General features: G+C 33.0%; 1 protein-coding gene across 1 annotated transcript; it reads right to left on the bottom strand.

Moving 5' to 3' along the window:
• Positions 1-4,226: 4,226 nt before the first annotated feature.
• On the bottom strand, positions 4,227-21,142 carry LOC148272229 (uncharacterized). The gene is made up of 4 exons (XM_088240329.1): positions 20,774-21,142; positions 16,265-16,478; positions 12,767-12,855; positions 4,227-4,485 (listed from the first exon to the last, which is right to left on the bottom strand). The coding sequence occupies exons 2-4, from the start codon at positions 16,382-16,384 to the stop codon at positions 4,272-4,274; spliced, it is 423 nt and encodes a 140-aa protein (XP_088096455.1). The 5' UTR covers positions 16,385-16,478; positions 20,774-21,142; the 3' UTR covers positions 4,227-4,271.
• Positions 21,143-21,910: the final 768 nt, after the last annotated feature.

The raw sequence follows: 21,910 nt of genomic DNA, 5'->3' as shown, positions 1-21,910 counted from the left end.
ACATTCAGCAGATAGTTACATAATTATATAACTGTCAACACAGATAACAAGCTTTATTTATTATTTATCATGCTATTTATTGATTTAGCCGCTGGTTGGCAAGCCAAATGTCAAGAAAAGCAGTCGCCATAGTAATTGTAATTTAATTTTCACTTTTTTGTATTAGATACTCCTTACTATTTTGCAAATGCAATATATTGAATTGTTTTTTATAGTAAACGCCGATTTTTCACCAATGAACTGTATTTATTTTCAAGGAAAAACAAACCAACACGAACGTTGACTTAGAGATTACACACGCGTTGACTTATGACTTCGATAACTTAAGCATGTTCATTATTGTTCATTGTGATCGCTCAAATGCTTAGCAAGTTTTTAAACACGTCGATAGTTATTTGTGATGGAGCTACTGGAAATGTTATATGTATGTCAAAGAATTGAGAATAGTCCAGAAACCGCATACGCACATCAAACAGAAGGCGATTCAACTACTCATAAATGAGTAGGTTTACGTTTTGACCCATTAGTTTCTTTGTAGACGTCGCTCAGTACACAATTCCTGATTTGAATTCAACTGTGCCGTGTTGTGTCCATTTAAAGTGTAGAAATACCGCTAGGATCATAAAGAAACAAGTTGCAATCGCATTTCATGTGTAATTAGCGAATGAATGTGTTTGTCACAAATGCATTACTTTAAAATTGAATTATTTTTCCATCTGTCAGATTGTCGAAGAAAAAAAATGGAAATTTTGTTAGTGTTGCCAGGGTAGTACATTTTTTACCCTTCTTTGCTCATATAATAAGAGAAATAATGAAATTGAATCTCGGATTAAACAACGCCGTGGTGGACTTTTGACCGAAATTATCTTTAAAACATCAAATATTATCCGTTGTATGTCAAAAAAAAATCGTTTTATATTTTAAGTTCAAAGTTTATTCATTCAATTACTCTTATTAAATGACCAATTACTTATCTACTCTGTTGTGTCAATCAATGTTTCCGAGAGCACAATAAATTTTTAGAAAAATCAACAAATAGTTTTTTTTTACCTTACATTTGTGTTATGGTTATATTCTTCGCGATCTGGCAAAATTACCCGGAGACTTCAAGTATGCGCGTGGCGAAAGTGTGTCTAAGTGGGGGAATTATTGGACACAGTCCGATGTATTCAAATATGATTCTACGCTTCTTCTGGACTATTCTTAATTCTATGATGAATGTTTTATCTTTATATGTATAATTCCTCTGTACGTGTGATGCCACCGTACTCCTAAACGGCTCAACCGATTTACGTGCGATTTTCAGAGAAATATAGATCTTTGCGCTGTGCGTGTTCTTAGATATTAAAATCTTCAATCGAAAATGTAAAAAAAAAAGTTGGGAGCGTAAATATTTTATTCATCGATCTACCAAGGGTTGCCTTCGAGGAGAATGCATTTGCAAAAAAATGGAAAGATGTTGTTTTTTTGTGGATGAAAAAGTTTGTTTTTGAATGTTTACAAACAGCATTTTTTTTTGTGGATCCCAATCAGATTCCTTCCTTAAATTCTTTATAATTTCTACCCATTTATTTATTTGTATTGGATTTTTGGTAACACTGTTTTATTTTATTTGGGAAATCAACAGTTCTACATACATATTTTTAATAAACAAACAGATATAGTGGATAAACTCAGAACTAATAACAGATTTCCACATAGTATACAAAGTTAGTAAAAAAAATATATTACATATCAAATAAATACATACAATTTATACTTATAAAACTGTTATTTTCATGTACTCAATAATCAAAGATTTTTTAAATATTTATTTTAAGAACATTAAGTTACTGTAAATTGGGCGGAATAAGGACAAGAATGCTTGAAGAGAGGATAAGGAGGGGAAGGGAGATGTACATATTTATTATTTTAATGTCTACTAAGTTACATAATACATTTTTAGTGTAAATTTTAAATCTGACAGAGTGATGTTTATGTAATCTGTATTTTTAAATTTTGTATTGTACATTGAAAAAGTCCTACGAAAAAAAGCATTTTTAACATACGATGTTTTACTTATTGGTACATGAAACAGGTGGTACCGTCTACAAATCCTGGCTGGCACATGTATTGTTATTAAACCAAGCAGCTCTGTACAGTCAACCATTCCTGTCATAATTTTGTAAAGCAGTAGTTGGTCCGCACACACTCTGCGGTATTGTAGATAAATTATTCCATGGAAGGTGGAGGCAGTGAGAGTTGATTCATAAGAAATACCGGTTTAAATAAATAATAATATTATATTATTAAATTCAATACATTTTGAGTTTGACGTTTGCAAAAAAAATACCATATTTGTCAAAAAAAAAAAAATTTGTTTTGGAATTCAACCATAAACAAGTACCTAGGTACCGACTTGAATTCAATATAAACAATTTTTAGTTTCGAAAAGTATTTTGCCAACGTTCGGGCAGGACAACGTCTGTCGGGTCCGCTAGTATATTATAAAATACATACTTTGTACTACATGATTTATAAATAAATAAAAAAAATAAAAACATTGTAGAACATTTAGTATCCGCCGTTGTACGGAAAAAATTATAATAGGGTTAACAACAACGAGAAAAGACTCATGGTGAAGTTCAACGCTATAGTAAATTGGATTCAAAGATATTTTCATACACGCGAAAAAACTAGAGTTTGAGTTTAACTGCAGTTTTGTAAAAATACATGGAAAAAAAACAGTAAAAACGTAATACTATGAACGATGTCACTAGTCCTTCCGAATTAACCAACGACGGAGTGTTGTGATAGTTAATTAATTATACCTCGAATTCATTCATTTGACGTACCTGTAGAAATTATAATGGACTCAGTATTGATGTATACATTTTTAACTGCGCGTTGCATTTGTACAGAAAATTTCTTCATGGGGTCGATTATTTGGGATAGTTGCTGAATGTGCATCTTGAGTGGTTTATGCTATGTATATGTGCCGCATGTAATGTATGTGTTTGTTTTATATGTGCGTTCATGTGTGTGCGTGGATGGCTCGGAGTGTACATTCTGTATTTTTATTTATTTTAATTTATTACCTCCATGGAAAACGAAAATGTTAACAATTGTTATTTTTTCACTTGAAATTATTATTTTTTTTGTCACATTTAATGTTTATATCTTTTGCATACTTTTTGAAAACTTAATTGGTTTTTTTATGTTAAAAAATGGTTGTTTTTAATACTTATTATGTATGACTGTATGTTTTCTGAATAAAATAAAAGCCAGTTCACCAATCAGCAGAAATCTCCGAAGGGAACTTGTGGCGTCACACGCGGAGTGATTTAAAAATTATAAAACTTCATATCGCGGATAATACGATACATAAATCGTATTGAACATATTCAAAATTATTTTCTTAGACGATTAGATTTCAAAAATAATGTTTCATTCTCAAGTAGGACTGAGTCAGCTAATTTTCGCAAGGTTCGAAATCTCGCAACTCGGCGTACAAAATTGTTAATAACGTAATTGATAGCCCAGAAATTGTTAGAGGCATTTCATTTCGAGTCCCTGTCCGTAGAACTCGTCAATCTGTACTCTTCGACATTCCTAACTCAATGACTAATTATTTAAAAAATAGCACTCTACGAAGAATACAGATTACCTATAATGACAGTTTTAGTGGCATCGACATACTACATTGTAAATACCATATTTTTATCAGATCAGTTAAAGACATTTTAAATTTATCTCCCGCTTGACTTTTAACTTTTAATTTGATTTTTAATTTTATCTTTCAATTTTAACTTTTTAATTTTAATTCTTAATTTTAACTTTTAATTTAAACTTTTAACTTAATTTTAATTTAAACTTTTCATTTTAATTTTAACTTTTACTTTTAATTTTAAACATTTGATTTCAACTCTTAATTTATACTTACTTACATCTACTACCTGCATCGAATAATTTATTGCTGGTTGTGATTTTTTACAATTAAATTAAAATGTTCATGGAAATAGAGAGAGAGGGAGGAATATAGAGTAGCTTTACAATGTCTTCTCCTTTTTATGAACTTTTTATGTAATATTTTTATTTTTACTTTTTTAGAATTAAATTATTTTTCCCCTCTCCTCCTGCATTCATAATAAATTAGTGTGAAATCTGTAATTGGTCTTACTTTTTAAAATTGTTCTTTTGTACCTTGTTTTATATAAAGACTGTTTGATTTCATTAATAAATAAACGTTTTATTTAAATTTTGGCTCAGTTTAATAGTCTATTGAAAAACAATTATTTTTTAAACTTCTGATTTTTCTCATTTGCTAACACACCTTTATTATTGTATAAATTGTCATGAGCGAATGTATTTATTAATGTAAAAAAATATATCTTTCTTACCTCTTCAGGTGTAACTGTTTGGAAGAGATGACAAAATAGTAACTGCTCCTTCGAATCTTTGACCAAGTATAGGAACTCGTTTGGGGCATTCTGAATTTGTGAAAACCTGAAAAAAAAACATTTTAAATATTATTTTCAATTTTAAATATCAATGTATATGTTCATATTGTATTTTATAACATTATGTACCTAGCTGCTTTAAACCTTTAACTGCATTTCTTTAGCTTATTTAAAAAATAAAATAAAATAAATGATATAAATATATACATATATAATTATAATTTCTTTTAATTTTTTTACAACCAACTTAACTTCTAAACACATTTCTATATTTTATTACTTTACACTGTTTTTTTTAAAATTAATGTTGTAAATACACTCATCTTTTTGTTTTTATTTTTATACCAACTATACTTCTTGATACTGTTCCTATCTTTTATATCTTTATATTGTGTTTTTAAATAAAAAATATGTTGATTATATACTCATGTTCTTTTTTTTATACCAACTTTACTTCTAAACACTGTTCTATCTTTTGTTGCTTTATATTGTATTTTTTAAATTTAATGTTGTTTATATACTTATATTTTATTTAACTTTCATGTATGTAAAAGCCTTATGAGCGTGAAAAATTAATAAAAAAATATTATAGAAAGGTAACCAACAATATTGAATCGGGTCGTGGTCCTGCGGCTAGTGTCTCGGACTAACGGACCAAAGGTCCGTGGTTCAAATCCCACTATACCCCAACTTGATTCCCATTTTCTAATAGTGAGTTATTTACAACTCGTTGAAAATGGCCCTCAAAATTGAATATTTGAGTAAATCATATTTAGAGTTTGTCAAAACAATTTATTTTTTATTATAATTATTATTATTACTACTACTACTACTACCACCATCACACCATTTCCCCGTAGGGGTAGGCAGAGAGAATGGACCGCCGAAACACGGTCTGACGTTTCTTTTTTTTCTTTTTTTTATTTATATTTGGTCCCCTGTATTTAGTATTTTTTGGTATTTTTTGTTTGTCTTGGAAATGGGATGTTCTATCACTGATTTTGGTTTATTACCTTTATGAGTCCAATCACCATTGTTGCAAAGTTCAAGAACAATGGCGCGTGATAACTACTTTTAACTACAGTGCGGATATCTGTTAAGGATATTCCATCTTTCCTGCATTCTGCTTCAAGATTATGGCGTTGTAAACTGAAAAATGGGCACTGAAATAACAGATGTTCGATACTCTGTGAGGAAATGACAAAGGTTCGCATTGCATAGCCTTAATAAGTTCATAAATATTTAATTTTGTAATTTTGAATGAATAAATAAATAAATAAAATAAATAAATATCAGTAGTAAAAATAGTAAACAAAAAATCCCACAAAGGCATGGCCTGTCCGTGGGTATACAAGAAAATGTTAATGAATTTTTGCTCCGATAATAAATAATGGACAGTTATAATATTTTTGTGTAACATAAGAAAAAAAATATATATTCTGTAAAAGATTAAATGGTATTTTTTATAGTAATTAAAAAATATTTGAAAAAAAAAAACAAAAATTTTCCTTATTATTAAAGGGCAATAAAATATATCATAGAAAAAAGAGTTTATATCTTTAGTTTGAATCCAGGATTGTGCATGTTTTTTAAAAGAAGGAAAATTTTGAAAGTTCGGAATCAAAGAAATATCAGTTAAAAAAGAATTAAAATTTTTTGGGCTTATAAAAAAAATAAGTTTTATTTATTTATTATTAAATAAAAATAAATATTTGCGTTTTTATGATTTACCCAAATATTTAATTTCGAGGGCCTTTTCAACGAGTTGTAAATAACTCACTATTAAAAAATGGAATCAAGTTGGGGAAGAGTGGGATTCGAACCACAAACCTTTGGTCCGTGAGTCCGAGACACTAGCCACAAGACCACAACCCGATAATGTCGATGTCTCTGTGCGAGCCTCGTTTTACAATGCGGTATTTCTAACACACGATTCCTTCTTTGACTTGATCTATTTACGAAGAACGTTTGTTTAACCAGCTAATAGCAGGCAAGCCAGCGTTCGGGCAGGACAACGTTTGTCGGGTCCGCTAGTTATAAATAAATTACATTAACTCGCGACAATTGATTATACCAGCCTGGGGCCTGGGGCATCCAATGTCAAGCTCACTGCAATAAATTTAATAGCGTAATTATTAATTACCCCGTTTATGACTTTGCAATCATTACTATACATGAGGCTTACAGGTATTTTTATTATGATATTCTTACGACATTGGCATAGAAGCGCCATAACATGAATTATCATGTTTACACAATATATCGTCGCCGATCAGGCAAAAGTCAAAACACCATTTTGAGAAATTGCAATTCTACAGTTTAGAGACAAGGGGTTAAATTGTCTGAAGGGTCGCAGCGAGTCACATCTTGCTGGAGGGTGTGATTTTTTAAATGCTGCGAACGCCCAGTTGCATTACACCGGCAACACTACTGACTAGTCCAACCCCTTAGCGTCCACGTCGCGAACCCCGGGCGATGGGATCACATTAACAACGGTGTGATCACAGCAGATAACGGGAGGATGAAAGGCGGGTTTCTGGCGACTCCAAACCAGAACAAACCAGCTAATCTAAGGAATGGTAACCCTGACAAAAAAATCCACCAAAGGCTTAATCACAAATAACTATCAATGTGCTTAAAATATGCTAAGCATTTGAGGCATTACAATGAACATGTTTAAGTTATTGCAGTCATAAGTCAACGCGTGTGTAATCTCTAAGTAAACGCTCGTATAAAATAATAATTATTATTTATGTTTCAAGCATTAACAACAATATTTTGAGTTGGTCCAAATTATTGTAGACAAGGACTGGATTCAACTCCCTGAGAAGCTGTTTATATTAACATATTACAACAGAGATGAAGAACATTTAAGAGAAGGTAATATAGAAGTTTGGTTTAAGCGGCCACTTTACACACTGTGTAACATTCACCATTCTGCCTATATTTGAACATCTATATTCCTTCAATTCTTTCATCTGTTGATGTTTGTGAAGTTAAAAAGCTGAAACCTTTATTATGCGGGTGAGATTCATCAAATTGAATTATTTCACCTACATACTAGGCAACAGCCATTGACAGGTCATAAGCCCTGTAGATGCCTGGACTTCTATATTACCTTCTCTTAAATGTTCTTCATCTCTGTTGTAATAAAGCATTTACTTTGTGGTAAATCATTTGAATTAATTATTTAACCACTTACTAAAAGCTGACAGAACACACTTACAAAAAAAGACTCAAATTAAACAACACGGAAACCTAAATTTGTTGCAGAGAAAGAAATATGGAAGTCTAGGCATTTACAGGGCTTATGAAATGCCGTTGGCTGGTTTAATTGGCCACTTTACAGCTGTCTAATATTCACCATTCTGCATTTGTTTGAACATCCACATTTCCTCAACTTGTTTTCAGGCGTTGCCTAGAAGGTGAATTGGTACAGCCGGATGAATCTCACCCACATGATAATGATGATAGCTTACTTGTTTCATTTATTCATTTATTTATTCAGATATTTAAAACATTACAGAAAAAAGACCCAATTCATTCTAAATACAATAATAGATCAAAAATTACAGTAGTCAGTTATGTTATTAATATAATATAATAAAATGTAAAAAGAAAAATTAAAAGTTAGAAAGTGTTTTCCTAAGGGAAGGCCCAATGTCGTGAAATATGTCGACATCCGAGGCGATGCGATTAAGTAGCAAGATTGTTCTACCAACCGGCATAACCATTGGCAGGTTGGTTCTGCATCGTGGTAGGTAAAACAATCGATGCTGTCGTTGTCGAAGATAGTTATCAGGTATTGTTGGGCTGACTGGGCGTTACAATGCTAGGTGGTCTCTTTATAGGCCACGTTCCTTAGTTTTTCATATCTCCATGGTAAGAACGATGTTAATGTACTGTAAGACGTTGCTCTCGTCGTTATGTGCAATACAGTTAAACTTGCAGAACACGTTATATTGGATGCAATATAAAATGTAGACTTGCTTCATCGGTCGTCGCTGTATGTTTCAGGTGAAATGATTTAGCGCGTGTGCGTGTCATCGATCGTGTACTATGAATCACACGTATGTCTTGAAATATATATTTTGTAGAGTACATAAAACACGTTTGATAAATAAATAAATTGAAATTGAAAAAATCAGTCGTTTTTACCGCAGTAATAAAATTATTTCTATTTGTATAAATATATTTTCTTAAACATGTATTTATGTAGAATCTTATAATTAAACGCGATGACCCATCGTTTTTTTTATTGTGTTCACTACACCATAATATTTGCATGACAAAATAAACAATAAATATTGCTTTTTCAATTTACGTCGACTGACTATTCTATACAAATATAAAAATTTCACAAACTAGTATTATATGGACCAGAAATCAAACCACACGTTGACATTATTGAATGGAATAATACATAAATTTGTTGTAATATTGCATGTAAAAGCTAAACGTATTTATTTTTATTTTTTAAGGAAAAACAACAGTTATATAAGAATACAAAATATAAAAAATAGTACATACATCCAGTTAAAGTTTTTCACAAATATTTTCACAAATAAATAATTAATATTTCCAAGACTAAATGTATGGTTACTCGGAAAAAGCCATAAACTTTCCCAATGACTTTAAAACTTGGAGCGCAGGTTATTGAGCGAGTCCATCAATATAAATATTTAGGATGATGGCTGAATGATAAATGGAATCACTCGCAAGAGATCAAAGTCAGAATAGACTGAGAGTCAGAGAGACTGCTTTTTCAGGATGCGTGACCTTCTTTGCAGTGGAGACTTTAATTTAGACCTCCGAATGCGCATCGCTCAATGTTACGTCTTCTCGGTACTTTTTTACGGCGTCTAAACGTGGACACTCACCCAAAACACTTCAAAAAAGATCGGAGCCTTTGAAATGTGGTGCTACAGGAGGATATTAAAAATCTCCCGGGTGGATAGAGTCCGAAACGACGATGTTCTCCGACGGATGGAAAAAGATAAAGAGGTACTGAAGACCATTAAGAAAAGAAAACTTCAGTACTTAGGGCATGTGATGAGAGGCGAAAAATATAACATTTTACAAGTCATTCTACAAGAAAGGATTGAAGGAAGACGCAGTGCAGGTAGAAGGCGCATCTCTCGGCTTAAGAACTTGCGTGACTGGTTCCATTACAGCACTCAGTCCTTGTCCAGGGCAGCTGCCAACAAAGTGAGAACCGCAACGATGATTTCCAACCTCCATCGGGGAGTAGCCAGACTGAAGTGGCAAACTAAAATTTTAAGATGGTAAGAGATCTTGGAAGAATAAGAGAGGCGTCGGAAGACCTCAAAAAAAAGATGGTCCGACGACAGCTGCTGTGGGGGAAAAATGGCTGCAAGCAGCAACCGACCGAAAGAAATGAAAGGATATGGAAGAGGCCTATATCAGCAGTGGAGGACAGAAGGCTGAAGAAGAACAAATAGTAAAAAAACTTGGACTTCCTAATTCTTTGTTAAATTTTCTGCTCTGTGTAGTACCGTCATAACACACGCTTTAATAATAGTACTTACGTACAATATATAAACACAATAATTCAAGTTTTTATAATACCGTCCAGTAAACACGCGAAAGGTGGGAGTCTGCAATTTTCACTACAATGCAACAGCTTATTAATAAGAAAATATAATGTAATGTATCTCTTAACATATTACAACAGAGATGAAGAACATTTGAGAGAAGATAATATATAAGTCCAGGCATCTACAGGGCTTATGATCTGTCAATGGCTGGTACAAGTGGCCACTTTACACACTGTGTAACATTCACCATTCTGCGCATATTTTATTTTTTTTTATTCATAAAGGAAAAACAACAGTTGTTATATAAGAATACACAATATAAAAAATAGTACATACATCCAGTTAAAGTTTTTCACAAATATAATGAGAGAACATGTTACACAGTAAAGAGAAAAATAATATATTATATAAGACATGAGAAACAGCTCGTAAGAAGGCTAAGAGATGAGGAAATAGAGTGGAGGAGGGGAGGATAGGGATTTTCATAATATAGTTGACCAATTCAATATTTTGATATTATAATAAAATAAACATAATTAAAGAACATCTATATTCCTTCAATTCTTTCATCTGTTGATGTTTGTGAAGTTAAAGAGCTGAAACCTTTATTTATGCGGGTGAGATTCATCTAATTGAATTATTTCACCTACATACTAGGCAACGCCTGAAAATGTTATTTTTTCAATTTCTATACTTCTTCATGGACCAGCTGGATTTATCAACAATATTTTGGGTTTGTCCAAATTTTTGAAGACAAGAACTGGATTCAACTCCCTGGGAAGCTGTTTATAATAACATATTACAACAGAGATGAAGAACATTTAAGAAAAGGTAGGCATCTACAGGGCTTGTGACCTGTCAATGGCTGATTTAAGTGGCCACTTTACACACTGTGTAACATTCACCATTCTGCCCATATTTGAACATCTATATTCCTTCAATTCTTTCATATGTTGATGTATGTGAAGTTAATGAGCTGAAATCTTTATTTATACGGGTGAGATTCGTCTAATTGAATTATTTCACCTACGTACTAGGCAACGCCTGAAAATGTTATTTTTTCAATTTCTATACTTCTTCATGGACCAGCTGAATTTATCAACAATATTTTGGGTTTGTCCAAATTTTTGTAGACAAGAACTGGATTCAACTCCCTGGGGAGCTGTTTATATTAACATATTACAACAGAGATGAAGAAGATTTAAGAGAAGGTAATATCGAAGTCTACTGTAAATCTAATGACACATAATATATAAGAAAAGAGTATACGTAATTGTACGTGTGTGACGTTTGTATACCTGTGTATGTGAATGTACGTATACGTGAATGAATGAGGGATAGGGTGCGTGTGTGTGGGTGCGTAAGTATATAAAAAAAAATTGTTTAAAACTTGTAATTATATTAAAAATGGTACAAAGAAGAGCTTAGTAAAAAGTTTGAAACCTTTTTGTTAAAATTCAAATCAAGAAATGTTATAAATTGTATTTTTTAAAAGTTTGTAAATCGATTTTTTTTCTTCTTATTAGTTCATTTACAATTTTTTGCTACTTTTGTGTAAAATATATGATTGTTCTTTAAATATAAATATATGTAAAACATATAAAAGTCTACGAGGCGTTTAAATAAATAAATAAACTGATGGTTCCCAAAATAAGATAAAATAACTTGATGAGACCCTATCATATCTTGGCCACAGATCTGTCGATAACTAACTAACTAACTAACCATCACGCCATTTCCCCGGAGGGGTAGGCAGAGAGGATAGAACGCCACACCACTCTGTCCTGGCACACTTCCTTTGCTTCCTTCACATTCATACATCTTCTCATGCACGCACGTCGATTATTCCGACTTTTCACATGACCACTTTCAAGAATTTGTTGTACTTGATCATGCCATGTCTTTCTCGGCCTTCCTCGACTTCTACAACCAGACACATTCGCATCATAAATCTTTTTAGCCGTTCTTTCATCATTCATTCGCTCCACATGACCGAACCATCGCAAAAGACCTTTCTTAATTTTGTCGATAATGCCTAACTCAGCCTTGCATTCTGCTCTAATTTCGACATGAGGGCACCTATCATACATTGTTTTTCCGCACATTCGCCTGAGGGATCGCATTTCAACAGCATTCAGTCTACTTTCGTCCCTTTTTTTCCAACTCCATGCTTCGCTTCCATACATTAGGGTTGGTACCAGAACTCCATTATGAACTGCTAATTTAGCCTCTTGCGATAGACACTTATTTGCTACGACAGACTTTAAGGCACCATTAACTCTGTTACCGGCAGCACTAACCCTCCTTTCAATATCCTTGTCCATATTTCCATCTCTAGTAAACATACTACCCAGATATACAAATTCTTCGACCTGTTTCAAACTATCTCCATTTACTACAATCTTACATTCAGTCATAGTTACATTTCTTTCAAAGACCATGACGTTCGACTTTTGCACATTCATTAGCAAATCACTCTCCTTGCACACTTCGTAAACCTTTGTAACCGAGGATTGCAGTTCCTCTTCGCTGTCAGCTAGGAAGACTGCGTCATCGGCGTACAGAAGGCAACTGACAATTAGATTACTCATTTTCGCTCCCACATCCATACTTTTCAATTCTTTCATACATTTATCCATGTATATGTTGAACAACCACGGTGACATTACACATCCCTGTTTGACTCCTTTAGGGATGTCAAACCAGGAAGTTAATGACCCATTTACTGTGATCTGTCGATATAATAGTAAAAACATTATTATTAAGTACCTGGTGACGCTGTGAAGTTTGTGAGTGAACTGGAGTTCAAAGTTGACGTCATAAGCGAGGATGCAGCCGCTTTCTATGCTGAGACATAACTGAAAAACAAATATTTACATAAATATCATCTTAAGAAATGGAGGGGGTTTTTTGCTTAGAAAATACAGAAGTCGGGGATTTGACAAAACATAATTCTGTACCTCAAAGCTAAAATTCTGAAAGTCATATTTGGTTAATTGTTCAGAATAGCGGTTTGAAGTTGTAAAACGGTTTCAAATGTATCTCTCGAAGTAAAAACACTATGTATTGCTGTTTTTTAGCATTTTATAGGCTTTTGATAATAATATTTAAGAAAAAAACATTTTAAATACGGACTTTAAAATATCTATGGGACTTCAATGTTTTTTGTTCTAACCGCCCGGCCCGCGCTGTGATTCCTCCTCGGGCTTACGAGGGCGGATTGAAAATGAAGCTACCCAAGTAGGAAAAAAACTTTTTTTTTTCAAAAACCATTTATTTCACAACATAGTCTCCTTTTACTTCGACACACTTAGTAAGACGATATTCCAACTTTTTTATACCATCTGAATAATACGATTTCGGGAACCTCTCAAAATACGCGTTAGTTTCGGTAATCACTTCTTCGTTTGAGCTGAATCTTTTTCCTGCGAGCCATTTTTTCAAGTTTGGAAACAGGAAAAAGCACTAGGAGCCAAATCTGGACTATAAGGCGGATGATCAACCAATTCAAAATATATTTCACGTAATTTTAGCATCGTATCTAATGCTGTGTGAACCGGTGCGTTGTCTTGAAGAAATAACCCTGTTTTCTTATTTAAATGTGGTCGTTTTTACTTGATTGCATCATTCAATTGATCCAATAACGCACGATAATACTTTCCTGTGATTGTGGATCCTTTTTCAAAATAATCGATGAGCAATATTCTGAGTGCATCCCAAAATACAGTGGCCCTAACCTTGCCAGCCGATTTCACTGCTTTTGCCTTCTTCGGAGCACTTCCACCAGCTTCCACCCATTGTTTCGATTGATTTTTGGTTTCAGGTGTATAGTGGTGCACCCACGTTTTATTGACAGTTATTAATCGACTGCAAAAATCAACAGGATTACGCTTTATCATGTCCAAGCACTGCTGTAAAGTGGTCTCTCGAACTCGTTTTTGTTCGACACTGAGCAAACGCGGCACCCATCTTGCCAATAGCTTTTTCATATGCAAATGTTCATGCAAAATGTTGAACACACGTTCATATGAGATGTTTACCATTTCAACAATCTCACGCAACTTCACTCATCGATCATTCATAACTATATCGAAGATTTTCTTGATATTTTCTTCAGTAACCACCTCTTTTGGCTTTTCTGTTTATGGTATTGTTGCAGTGCTTGTTCGGCCGTGTTTAAATTCAGCAATCCAATATTTGACCATGTAATCTGACGGAGCAGACTCACCGTAATGTTTATCGAGCTTTTCTGTTGTCTCTTTCACCGTTTTCCTTTTCAAATAATCGTGTTTAATCACTGCACGAAATTCACTTTTTACAATTTTTCAAGAAACACAAAAGTTGTTTACTTCAAACGACTACAACAAATAAACTAATCGATGAATTTGGGTGAAATTTTAACAGCTGCCGTTTGACAGATCGCGATTTGGAAAAAATAAATCTTTTTTGTGTTTGTGCTGCCATCTAGCGCTAGGTAGCTTCATTATCAATCCACCCTCTAAGTATAAAAAGTAATGCAGAATATTGAATGAAAATTTCTTTAGGCAAAACCATTGAATTACTCGCCATTAATTAAAACAAATTTTCAATAAAAATAACAGGTAAATACAAATTTAAATGCATGATATAAATAGCAATACTATAATAAATATTGATCAGTTTTAGAATGTTAAGATTTATTTCTGAAATGGAACATATCAATATTAATTAATTCTAGAATGTTATTTCTGAAGTTGCACACATAAGTATTGATACATTTTAGAATGTTAAGATTTATTTCTGAAATGGTACACATCAATGTTGATCGACATTAGAATGTTTTTTGAAATGGCACACATTAGTATTGATAAATGTTAGAATGTTCAGATTTATTTCTGAAATAACACTCATTTCATGATCAATTTTAGAAATGATTTAGAGAAAATTACAAATTAAATTATCAATAAAACTTCTTGGTTCTAAAATTTATCAATATTTATTTGTGCCATTTTAGAAGCAAAATTCCAAAATTGATCAATATTGCTGAGTGCTATTTCAGAAATAAATCTTAACATTCTAACATTTATCAATACTGATGTGTGCCATTTCAAAAAACATTCTAAAGTTGATCAACGTTGATGTGTACCATTTCAGAAATGAATCTTAGCATTCTAAAACTGAACAAAACTTATGTGTGGTATTTCAGAAATAACATTCTTGAATTAATTGATATTGATATGGGCCATTTTAGAAATAAATCTTTACATTCTAAAGCTGATCAATGTTTGTGTGTGTTATTTCGGAAATAAATTGTAACATTCTAGAATAGATTAACATTGATATGTGCTAAAAAACAATAAACATTAACATTCTAAAATTGATCAATATTGATGTGTGCCATTTTATAAAAAAAGCTTGGTGTTACTTGTTAATTAAAAGAGTATTAATTGTTCAATCATTTTAATATGTTTTTTTAATTCTCAATTAAATTAATAAATTCTTTTTTTATTTTCTTCATTTTTTTGTACCACAATAGGCCAGGAGGCCCAATAACAGTGATTACATCACAGAACACCCAGGTTTGAAAAAAATCACATTGAATTTTTGTGTTCTCACTGGAAATCGAACGAGGAACCTTCCGTGTGTAAGTAAAGCGCGTCTTGACCACTACACCACGGAGGCAGCAGAGATAAAAAACATTACAGCATAGATAAAAAAACATTCATCTCTGTTGTAATATGTTAATATTAACAGCTCGCTAGGGGTTTGAATCCAGTCTGGTCTACGAAAATTGTCACAAACTTAAAATATTGTTTTTATTTAACTTTTTGTACATAATGTTATTTGTACATTGGCAGGCTTATTGCCAAATGGCAATTTCTTCCAAACAACCAATAAAATAAAAGTTTTATTTTTATAATTCAAGTTACAGAACACATTCAATAGAAAAAAAAGATTAAAAAGCTAAAGATATAAAAAAATAGAAATAAACGTATTGGTTTATAAATTACCTTAAATCAAACTTATTACTCAATGGGAAAAGGGAATAAAGAGGAAAAAGAAAGGAGGAGAGATTAAGGAAGAGAAAGGAGATGTTTCTTCAGACGTAATTTAAACAGAGATAATGTAGTAACATCTTTGATGGTGGGTGGGAGATGATTCCACAGTCGATCCGCATGGACACTATATGAGTTAGAGAAGAAAGAGGAATTGTGGAATATTAACATAGAGATGCGCGTCATTTAAAAAATAAATTTGAACATTCTAAAAACGTAATGTTTGACATACCTTTTCTGAAGTTCCTCTTCTTCTAATTTCATGGAGTATCCACGGCAGCATGGGGCTCGTGAACCTCCGGTCCACGGCGGTACACCCCCGGTACTCCACCGACGTTAATTTGGTCTTCATCGTCACAAAATGCGGTAGTTATCACTCACAAAATAATGTTATCACATTCAACCGCAAAAAGTACTGAATCCATCACAGTTATTTACATGTTTCCCTGGAAGAAAGTTGCCGGTGTCATGTTTCCAGTTATTATTTCTACCAAGAATCATTTCATCTAAATGTTTCTTTAGAATTAACATTTCATGCTTTAATTATTCATACAAAGAATTAATTAATTTAAATTTGTTGCAACACAGAGGGAAAATCTTTTTTTTAAATTTTTTTATTTATTTAAATCTTAAAGTAGGGCACACATATCATACATATTGTTATGTGTGTTCTAATAATAACATTGCAAATATATTTAATTTATAAATTGTTTATCACATATGTCTTGACCATTATTTTAAATTTTGATATGTTTTTTTCTTCATAAATATTTTTTTCCATTTCGTAATACTTTTTAATTGCTTTAAATAAAATTGAATTTTGTGACTTTGCCTTTTTCCTAAATGGAAGTCTAATTTTGTTCTTTTCTCTAGTATTGTGATCGTGTTCATGCTGGTTCCGATCAATTTTTTTCCAAAATTCTGTTTTTTTATTAGAGTTTATAATTTTATGAACAAATATCATTGTATTGTAAAATATTCTTTGTTTATATGTTAATAATTTCATTTCATTTACCATCGACTTTACCCTCGTATATCTGTTTTTTTTCAAAATGATTCTAAAGGCTTTATTTTGTAATACAGTTAGTTTAGTTAGTTTTTGAGAAGGGAATTTTTTTTATTTTTTTACTTGTTTATTCATGTCTTGTCTGCCTAACTAGGTACAACCTGTTTTAAGGCAGACATTTTTATGCAAAAAAAACAGTAACATTACTTCAAATTAATTTTAACAGAGAGAGAAAACATTTTTAAGAAGGGAATATGGAAGTCTAGGCATTTACAGAGCTTCATTGTCTGGTTTAAGTGGCCACTTTACACACTGTGTGACATTCACTATTCTGTCCATGTTTGAACATCCACATTTCCTCAACTCTTCCATCTGTTGAGTTTTTTGCTACGTATCGTATTATCAGCCCGTGGTGTAGTGGTCAGCGCATTAGCTTACCACGCAAGAGGTCTCGGGCTCGATTCCCGACATGGTTGAGACGAAATATGTGTTCAACCCTTAGGCTGCTACGCAGTTTTTCAAGAATCTAATCAGAAATCCTATTATTTATACATTTAAAATATATATTTGATCTAATACGTTGTTTTCCAAACACACTAATGTTTTAAAAATTAATAGCAATTCCAAGAAAAATCATCCATTTCATAACTATCTAATTCAAGCCCAATGGAGTGAGCAAGATAGACAACTCGTGCCACCCGCATCACATTGTCGTGCAGCGGTTGCAAACCCTTTCTTAATTGAAAATATATAATATTTCAAAGTTCCTGGACAGGCACCTGAAGCGTAAGCCTGATCATCTTACCTTCGTGTAACAAAAATAATCAACGTACGCTGCGATAGGTGTAACAATGCAGTGCCCTATGCACCATTAGGAGCGGAAATGGAATGATGACGATTATCAGCGCCATGATTTTTTAAATTTACTCTGCGTGTGACGTTTTAAGTTCTCTTCCCCTTCTCGGTGAGTTCCGCTGCAATCAGCGGAATCAACTGACCAATGTCAGTTGATTTACTTTAAACCGAAAATGTACCTCAACTTCTTATTATTATTTGATTCGGAAGGTGCTAGTTATGTTCACAGTAGTTCTTTTTAAAAAAAACTTTTTTTTTTCATATATTTCTATGAATCTGAGTTGTACAATTTAATGCTCTAATTTTTACAGCGCGTAAAAAACGTTTTAGTACCGATTTCCCGTAAGGCTGAACTTCATCGTTGTAAACAAGCGTGTTTCTTTTAGACGTAATTTAGGTCAGAGCGTTTATTAAAACTCTTCTAAAATGGGTCAGTGTGATCCATTTGACCTATTCTGATTCCGACTGCCCCAATATTTATATCTCTTTGTTTTCACATTGCTAGAAATAACCTGTTATTACCCGAAATTATTATCCTAAGGAAATTATACCGTAAACTATCAACAAAATTATACAAAAGATTCAGAAAATGAAATCCCTCTTCTGCAATGCTAATCTCAACTTGAAAATAAGGCAAATATTGGTAAAGTGTCATGTGTGGTTTGCATTGTTGTATGGCTGTGAGACTTGGACTCTGAAGGTGAACACTATGAAGAGGCTGGAGGCTTTTGAGATGTGGTTGCATCGCAGAATGCTTAAGATATCTTGGACAGACCTAAAAACGAACTCAGAAGTCTTAAGTCGAGCTAAAACGAACAGAGAACTCTTAACCACCATAAAAGTTAGTAAAATTTCATATCTGGGGCATATAATGCGTGGAAAAAAGTACCACTCGCTTCATTTAATTTTGAAAGGCAATATTGAGGGTCACAGAGGGGCTGGAAGAAGACAGATGTCCTGGCTAAGAAATATACGAGACTGGACTGGCTTCAGGACTGTGACTGGAGCAGATTTTCCGGGCAGCACAGGACAGGGAGACTTTTGCCAGAGTGATTGCCAACGTTGGGGATACCTGACAGGGCACTAAGAGAAGAAGAAGATGATTCAGAAAACCCTTACAAAGGATATTAAAAATATTTTCACTTACAATCTGGCCTGGTATTCCGAACACAATCATAGCGCGTAATAACGCGTTTTTACATACTAAATACGCGTTATAGCGCGCTGTAAACGCGTTCGGAATCCAGCCCTGTAGCTCAATCACAAATAACTATCGACGTGCTTAAAAACATGCTAAGCATTTGAGCGCTCACAATGAACAATAATGAACATGCTCAAGTTATCGCAGTTATAAGTCAACGCATGTGTAATCTCTAAGTCAACGCTCGTGTCAGTTTGTTTTTGTTTTCCTCGTAAATAAATACAGTTTACTGGCGAAAAATCGGCGTTTTTTATAAAAAATAATACAATATACTGCATTTGCAAAATAGTAAGGAGTATCTAATGCAAAAAAGTGAAAATTAAATTACAATTACTATGGCGACTGCTTTTCTTGACATTTTGCTTGCCAGCCGCAGACTAAATGCAATAAATAGCATGATAAATAATTGATAAACAAATGAAAATATCAGTTTTGGAATATTTTCTATATTTGCAGAGGTGAAATTCAAATATGTGATTGCGCAGCAGGATTCTACGTCGCGAAACGTAAATATTTTGACATTTAATATTAGGTATTCACGGATGTTTCATTGTGATCACGAATACGATAAATAACCATGGTGAGAAATTGTAAACACGTCGCTTTTTAGCACGTCGATAGTTATTTGTGATTGAGCTACAGGAGTATTTGTTGATTTGGATTCAAGCAAGAGGAATTTGTGTATCTGGGAAGCATGTTTACTAGGGATGGAAAGACCGAGAAAGATATTGAAAGGAGGGTGAGTGCCGGGAACAGGGTGAACGGCGCACTGAAATCTATTTTGGCAAACATATGTTTATCGCAGGAGGCTAAACTAGCAGTTCACAACGGAGTTTTAGTGCCATAGAAATTAGTTAACCCATAGAAAATTTGTTGATAATGATCCTTAAGATAAAAATAACTTTATTTAATTTACTTACATATAACTTTGAATTATATATCCTTACCTCTGTTCTGTATAAATACATTTAATTTTTTAATAAAGATACCAGTCTGGAAGATGTCGCGAAAGCGATGAAACCGGTCACTGGATATTCCAAATTTGTGGATTACAGTATCACTCGTGTTTTATTTATATAATAAATTACAATGAACTTCCATCAAGAATTTTTACTTACAAACTTAAAAAAATTACATTCTTTTGCGATTTCCCAAAAAGTTGATTTTTTTAGTTGAGTCGTTTTCGTCCGAAAGGTGCGATATGTATGTATTTCTAAAGTTGTTGCAATTGAGAGGGAAAACATTTTTGAAAAGAGAATATGGAAGTCTAAGCATTTACAGGGCTTATGACCCGTTGTTAGCTTGTTTAAGTGGCCGCTTTACAAACCTTTATCATGCGGGTTTAAACCTTTATCATGTGGGAGAGATTCACCCGGCTGAATAAATTCACCTACTAGGCAACGCCTGTAAACGATTTTCCAATTTTATACTTCTTATTTTACCAGTTGGTTAGTTCAACAATTTTTTGACTTTGTGTTTGGATCTTCTCAAAATATTGTTAAGAAATATTTTCACTATCAAAGAACACATGAGATTATATTTATGTGTGCCCTGCTTCAAAATTAAAAATAATATATTATGATACGCGAAGGAAAAACAATACGATATTAAATCAATGAAATTAACATTGTGTGAAATTGGAAGGCACAAGAAAAAACAGAGAAAACTTTGACACTCACAAATTTCAGAATAAACAATGTTTATTTATATGCTAATGAGTTTTTTGCCAGATATTCGAAATAGTAATAAGTTTTCCACTTTAATTTCAGTTATAAAAACACATTTCACTTCTCTAAACGTCACCAAGCCGCCGTGTATTGCCGTACAAATTAATAAACTCGCAACTCGCAATGCCTCGTGTTATGCGTTCACCTTAGACGAATCGATATAATTAACTAATGACAATTATATTTACCGCGGCGAGCTTTGCGGGCGATTAATATTATTCCGACATAAAGCGGGTTTTCGTAAAATATTGACTGGGAGAAAACAATGAACTTGACACTTCGCGGCGCGCGCGCTGCCATCTAGCGCAAGTTTTGCGAACTAAAGCGAGGAAAAAATGCTTTCGTCATCGGGAAATTTGTGACGAAAGAAACAAAAGAAAATCTAAGCGGCGTGTGACGTCGCAAGATGGCGGATAGCGCGGGAGAATGGATTTAATCTTTGAATCTATGACAGCGAAGTGTTGTTTTGAAGATTTTTATAGGTGGAAAATACCTTGTATTATAATGGTTTAACTCTTAAAAGACCGTGGCAAATAATTCCTTTGCGCGTGCGATGTAACATCGTGTTACCACAAACAAAAGACGTAATATTCAGAAGTTCAGACATTTGAAAAAAAACATGGAGACATATTGTTATAAAACATATAATTTGGTCCCGTTACAGCAAAATAAATTAAGAATCATAAATACGCCGGTCATCTTACATGTGTGCGTCCTCCATCACTGTCAATAACCGAATGAATTTCACACAAACGCGAAACGCCGGCCGCGCAACATCGTCTCTGTCTTCCTTGTTATGGGTTATATCTTCACGCTCTTTCTTAAGCAGATGTATTGCTGTTTTGGCGTCACATTTGTTCTTCGCGTGGCAAGGATAAATATTTTTTGTATCGAAATTCAGCATTGATATAAAAATTTTACTTTAAAAATCCGGTGTGAAAATGTCCATTTGAATACAACAAAAATACCACTTCATCTTTTTAAAACATAAGAGAGATATATCAAGTCTTGTATTGTATGTAGACTAGTGTGACATCACAGCTACACAAGAGTTAAGCATACATAATACGTATATTTTTTGAAGTTTTT

The sequence above is a fragment of the Micrasema longulum genome, unplaced genomic scaffold, assembly GCF_059751315.1.
Source record: "Micrasema longulum isolate JH-2025_06_02 unplaced genomic scaffold, ASM5975131v1 h1tg002424l, whole genome shotgun sequence".
Classification (NCBI taxonomy): Eukaryota; Metazoa; Arthropoda; class Insecta; order Trichoptera; family Brachycentridae; genus Micrasema; species Micrasema longulum.
Note: the sequence above shows the minus strand (reverse complement) of the source record. Positions and strands in the feature narration are given on the sequence as shown.